The 6,160-nt window shown below is 41.7% G+C and overlaps 1 protein-coding gene across 1 annotated transcript; it reads left to right on the top strand.

The window, feature by feature from the left end:
* Positions 1-3,036: 3,036 nt before the first annotated feature.
* On the top strand, positions 3,037-4,485 carry LOC147613865 (zinc finger A20 and AN1 domain-containing stress-associated protein 4-like). Its single transcript, XM_086781841.1, has one exon. It carries the CDS (start codon positions 3,527-3,529, stop codon positions 4,283-4,285), a length of 759 nt encoding a protein of 252 aa, XP_086637967.1. The 5' UTR covers positions 3,037-3,526; the 3' UTR covers positions 4,286-4,485.
* Positions 4,486-6,160: the final 1,675 nt, after the last annotated feature.

Consider the following 6,160-nt stretch of genomic DNA (forward strand, 5'->3'; position numbering starts at 1 on the left):
ATACTTGGAGGTCTCTCTATAGATGACACCTCCTTCACTCCGAAGGGGGGTTTGTGGGCAATTTCAAATTCTAGTAAGTGTCTAGTAGGGTGTGAACACCCTCCTAATAAGAGAATATACGATCCTCCGAAGAGGGGTCTTGTTGGATATTTCAAAGTGTAGTAAGTGTCTAGTGGTGTGTAAACACTTTGGGTGTAAACACCCTCTTATTAAGAGAACATAAGATAGGGCCTGGTGCCTATATAAAGCATTGTACATGGTGGAAGTATTATCATAATACAATCATTGTTGTGTTGTGCAACAACTCTCTCTCTCTCTCTCTCTCTTGTGTGTGTGTGTTATCACATCTCTCTCTCTCTCCCCCCCTCCACCCATCATGTCTACGCATCAAGTCACCATGGGTTGATCTATCTCTATGTCTTTTCCACCCATCCATGTTATGCACCAACCATCCATCTCTCCTTCCACTCACACTCTCTCATGGATGGAACCATGTTTACCTACATGTGTGTGTGTGTGTGTGGCTTGTTTCATAATTTTGATCAAATGCACACCATTATTAAGGAGATTCTTGTTTTCTCACAGAGCAAAAATATAGTGTTTGGGATTGTAAATTAGTTAAGATGGGAAAAGCTTCCAGCCTCACAAAATCCACAATGATATGGCACATGGTTAGCTACCCCACCATGAGAGATTGCAAACAAAAAAATGTCAATATCATGCAAGTCATTTCCATGAGCTATAGATGGCATTGGTGGCTTGACACCACTTTTATATAGGAAAGGAGAGTGTTCCCAATCAAACTTAAACAACTCTCTTATTAAGATTGTAAACATAAACTTGATGGTTTCAAGATGAATAGATTCCATTGCATGGGAAAATCCAAGTTTCTGAAAGTGGGCATTCTAGTTACCCAACTATTTATTATATGTACTCAAAGCCCAACGTTTATAAAGTAGGGCCTTTACATGTCTTCTTTTTTGAATGTGAAAATTACCCATCATCCAAAGACTTAAGCTTAGGCAACTTGCCTCTTATTTTTTAAGTAGTATACAAAGTGCAACTTGCATTAGAGCATGAAGTATATAATAATTATTGCTAGAAAGAACATTATATTAATATTCTAGTCCAACTTCTTAATGGAAGATTTTAGGGTGGGTTCACAAAAAGGGTGAGGGTTGGAAAGAGCTTTGCAACTTTTGCAACAATAAATATGGGAGTCAAGCACATGCACATCTCATTTCCTTCTCTATACAACATCGACACACACACACACACACACACACACACACACACACACACACACACACACACACACACACGTACATGCATATGCATGCACAAAGTTGCAATAAAGATGGGAGTCAAGCACATGCACATCTCGTTTCCTTCTCTATACAACATCGACCACACACACACACACACACACACACACACACACATCTTGGCTTGGATTTTCAAACAATAGGGGGAACTCGTTGACTTACTATTGATTCGTCTACTCTTATAAGAACCATTTAGGATGTAATCCCAAATGAGGTCACACACACCACATACACATAGAAAGCTATATGCCAATCGTCTACATGATTTGTGTTGATTTTTTCAATTCATCCTAGCTTGGATTTTCAAAAAGTAGGGGGAATTCTTTAACTTTTTGTTAATTCTTCTACAATTCTAACTCTATTTCAGAAATGAGGTATAACACCATGATTAAATCATGTTCTAGTAGAGGTACTTGCCTAGGGACATGTCGATATATTATTGGTATGCCTAGTGCTAGAAAAAAAACCTTAAACAAAATAAGGGTGAGTCTTGACCTTTGCCACTTTTTTTTACACATTAGCTGGCTTTATAACTAAAAGTTCAAGGCCTCAAGGGGATATCGTAAGTTTAAATCTCACTAACTACAGACAAGATTGACATTGCAAGGGGGTAGGGGGACGACTTGCTTGTGAATACGCATGGGTAAAATTTCTCTCTTAAAACTAAAGTCAATAAAATCTTAGCCATTAATTGCAAGGCTAATGAAAAGGTAAAGTTAAAGGACAATCCTTCCACTATAAAAAGGTTAGACTAAGTGGGTATATAATTGTTTCTTAGGGACAATTATCCCACTATAAAAAGGTTAGACTAAGGGGGTATGCAATTGTTGCTTAGGGATAATTTTTTCTCCCATAATAAAAAGATTAGACTAAGTGGTATGTAATGGTTGGACTCTATGTTTGAAAAGTAGAGTTTGGAATTTTATTGAAATGTGATTACTTCAAGTTTTCTCCAATCATTCACTCTCTCTTGTCTATTGGAGGCTCTCTACCCGTATCATTTTTATTGAAATGTGATTACTTCAAGTTTTCTCCAATCATTCACTCTCTCGTCTATTGGAGACTCTCTACCCTTATCATTTTTGTCTTTCCCCTTCTCTCTCTCTCTCTCTCTCTCTCTCTCTCTCTCTCTCTCATCAAAGGAGCTCGGGATAGTTTCCTACGATGCAAAAACAATTCTTCTTCTTCTTCTTCTTCTCCTGTCTGTCTGTCTGTCTCTCTCAATTGCTATCCCCTTCTCTCTCTCTCCACTTCTTGTCTTTCTTCTCCCCCCCTCTCTCTCTCTCTCTCTCTCTCTTCCCCTTCCTCTCTCTCTCTCTCTCTCTCTCTCCACTTAATTTCTCCCCCTCTCACTCTCTCTCCACTTAATTTCTTCCCCTTCCCCTCTCTCTCTCTCTCCCCCACACAATGGAAAAGCTAGGAAGTGAATTAAATTAGGAAAATAATTTCGAAGGAAAACTATATATGGATGAGGTGAGGACCAAGGACGGGGTCTTCCAAAGGGTCGGCGGCGGTGAGGGGAGGTCGAATGGGGGAATGCCACGCAAACCTTACAAACACACACACACACACGTATGAGGAGGAGGGAGGTGCGGGTGCTTGTGAAAAGACACTGACAATAATTGCGGAAAAACTGGACCACCACCACAGCGTGCTGCGTGGTGTGGACGGTCCTCTCTGTCATCGTCTCCGTCCCCAACCACATCAACATTTTTCTGCTTATTGCTGGTTCTTTCTCTCTGCTCAGGACTTGGCAGGGTCCAGGGAGCTTGGCGAGGCCTCTCTCTCTCTGCGTAAATCCCTCAACAACCCACCATTCACCACCTTTCTCTTCACCTCCCCGTTGTTTTTCTTTCATCTTTTTCTCTTCTTTCCCCTGTTCTGCCGCCCTCTTCATAGTTCACAGTTTTTTCCTTCTCTTCACGTTCTCTCTCTCTCTCTCTCTCTCTTTCTCTCTCTCTCTCTTTCTACTTTGCCATCGCCATAGCCTGACTACGAGGAGTCTGTGGTCTTCTTTATGAGCAATAGCCCCTTTTAAAGATGCTGCCCAGGCTCTTCTCTGCATAGATCGGCCATTTTCTCTCTCAGATCTGCTCATTTTCCGTCATTTTCTGCCTGGCTTTTCCTCCAGGCAGATCCCCCCTTCCCTCCTTCCTTGTCCTCTCTCTCTCTCTCTCTCTCTCTCTCTCTCTCTCTGCACGATGGCACAAGAGAGTTGGAACCTCGATGCCGCAGACGGCAGCGGCTGCCAGCAGCAAGAGGGCCTCGTCCTCTGCACCAATAACTGTGGCTTCTTCGGATTTGCCGCCACCATGAACCTCTGCTCCAAGTGCTTCAGAGAGCTATCTCTAAAGCAGGGCAACGCTGCCTTCCCTGCGCATTCATCAGAGAAAGCCATGGCAGCAACAGCAGAGAAGTCTATGATCTCGGCGCTCTCTGACAAATCTCTGGTTTCCATGGCTCAAGCATCGCTTACTACCTCTGAGAAGCCTTTCGAAAAATCCATGGTAGCCGTGGCCATGGCTCAAGCTTCGTTGACGCAGCCGGCGGTTTCTGAGAGGTCGTCGGTGTCATCGGCAGCCATGGTTAAGCCATCTGAGAGTCTGCCATCTCTGAGATCTGCGCAGTGCGAGTCCGGGTTATGCACTTCTGCGTCATCAACGGCAAGCCAGGTCTTGTCGAAATCAGATCTTGCGCCCATCGCTGCACTGTTCTCTTCAACGGCGTCACATTCGAACGAGCAGCAGCCGGCCGCCCGTAGGCAAGGGGTGAACAGGTGCCTGACCTGCAGGAAGCGAACTGGCCTTCTTGGATTCAAGTGCCGCTGCGGCAATGTCTTCTGCGCCCTCCACAGGTACTCTGACAAGCATAGCTGCCCTTATGACTACAAATCTGCAGCAAGAGACGCCATAGCCAAGGCCAACCCTATTGTGAAGGCCGAAAAGGTTGAAAAGATTTGATTTTCGTGTAGATCTCGCCTTCTGGATTGATTTGTATTGGTGGGGGCAAGTAGTAGGAAGAGGGCCAAGACTGCGTTTTGATGCTGTAATTTCTTTTTGGGCCTGATCTGATGTGCAAGATGACCCCTTCAGACTTCCCCCTTTAATTGTAATCCGCTTAGTCTCATAGTTAATCTAATCTTAAGTTATTGTGCTTAATTCTGTTCCAGATTAACGTGACCTGAACTAATTGGTATCAGTCTTAGTCAATTGCCAGAAGCCTTAATAAAATCAATTGTCAGAGCAACTCTTTATCTTCAGCAGCATTGTCAGAAATAAGCTTTTTTTTCTAACCAGTGTTTTTATTGAAAAAATCATAGATTAATCGATTTTATAATTAAAACTTCAGAAAAAAAATAGAATCTTTAAATTCAAGGCTAGGCAAAACTATAAACCGTATTTTTCTTGGATTTTTAAATAAAAGTTAGTTATTTAAAACCTTTCTATGTAATATTTCACGGAACATATAGAGATGATGTTTTATTTCATGTTCATTTGAAATTAAGGATTTCACATTCGGTCTTGCCATTAGTGTGGCTTTCAGTACTAATAATTACACTTGTTCCTTTCAAAAAGTAGGGGGGTTAGGGTAGGTATGGTCCCAACATTTTCGTGGTTCAAAAAATCCTTAAAATTTTAAAATCTTCGAGATTCTCCCAAAAGTCACTTTTCTTTCAAAAAACCATCTCAAATTTCATTGTAGTCAAAAATTTCATTTTCAAGTCCGTTTTTCCTCTTGAATGTCCAAATTAAACTCTCGTTAACTTTCCTCCCTTCCTCTTCCATCTCTTCAATATCCATCAAGTCCGAAACCCTAATCTACATAGCATCTTTGCGTTTTCTTTCTCTATCTCATTCGCCCAACCCTAATCTCACTACTATAGCTTCACAATTGATATGGCTACATTACGAAGAAGACCAAAAGATGAGATTGAGGAGATTTCATTGTACAACAAGAGGGACGATGATGGTGCTTGGGTGAGAGAGGCATTTCGCAAGGGTGCTTGGGTTTTCCTGTAGCCTAAATTGACAACTTGCTTTAGGAATTAGGCCAACATTGGTAAAGTTTAGCCCCATGGCCAACTAGTTTTATAAGCCGTGCACCCTTGTAGAGATATGTTTTGGTGTGTGATCTACTGCCGTTTTTAGTAATCATACAAGCATTGCTAAGACTAAGATTGCAAGTTGTGCTCTAGCACTATGAGAATCATGATACTTCTCATTGTTGGTACCAAGGAAACCCAACAAGGTGGACACCTGCCAATCCTCAAAGTGCCAAGGTAAAAGATTAGCTTTACCAACCCTAGCAACCACTCTTCAACTAACATAAGCTCTAGTATGACACTATTTTAGATAAGACCTTATTTTCTTACGGTACCTTCTTACACTATGCCCAAAAAATTTGGCATATATTACTTTGCCATAAAGCTATCGAGCTTGTGAGCTCATGCAAGTGGCATGCATGGGCTATGAGTGCAAAAAATGACAGTGTGTCCATGTGTGTTCTCCTCCATGTGAAAACTCTAACACATTTTTCCTTTCTTTGACTCTTATTTCTCCTTTCTTTAACATTTTCATTTTATTAGGGGAATTAAGGGGGGAATCGAGGCCATGGGCACCCCTGTTTGAGTTGATGAGGGTTTTTTTATTGGCTCTAGGATCATAAATGCGAGGTATTTTGGAGACTCTCTATGTGTACTCATCATGTATGTGTACCCCTATTAGTGTACTTGCTTGTGTCTATGTGTAAACAACCCTTGTTTGTGTGTGTGTGTAGTCATCATGTACATGTACCCCTATTTGTGTACATGTACCCCTATTTGTGTACATGCGTGT

This window comes from Cibotium barometz, chromosome 43, assembly GCF_041138505.1.
Source record: "Cibotium barometz isolate CiBa-2024 chromosome 43, ASM4113850v1, whole genome shotgun sequence".
NCBI lineage: Eukaryota > Viridiplantae > Streptophyta > Polypodiopsida > Cyatheales > Cibotiaceae > Cibotium > Cibotium barometz.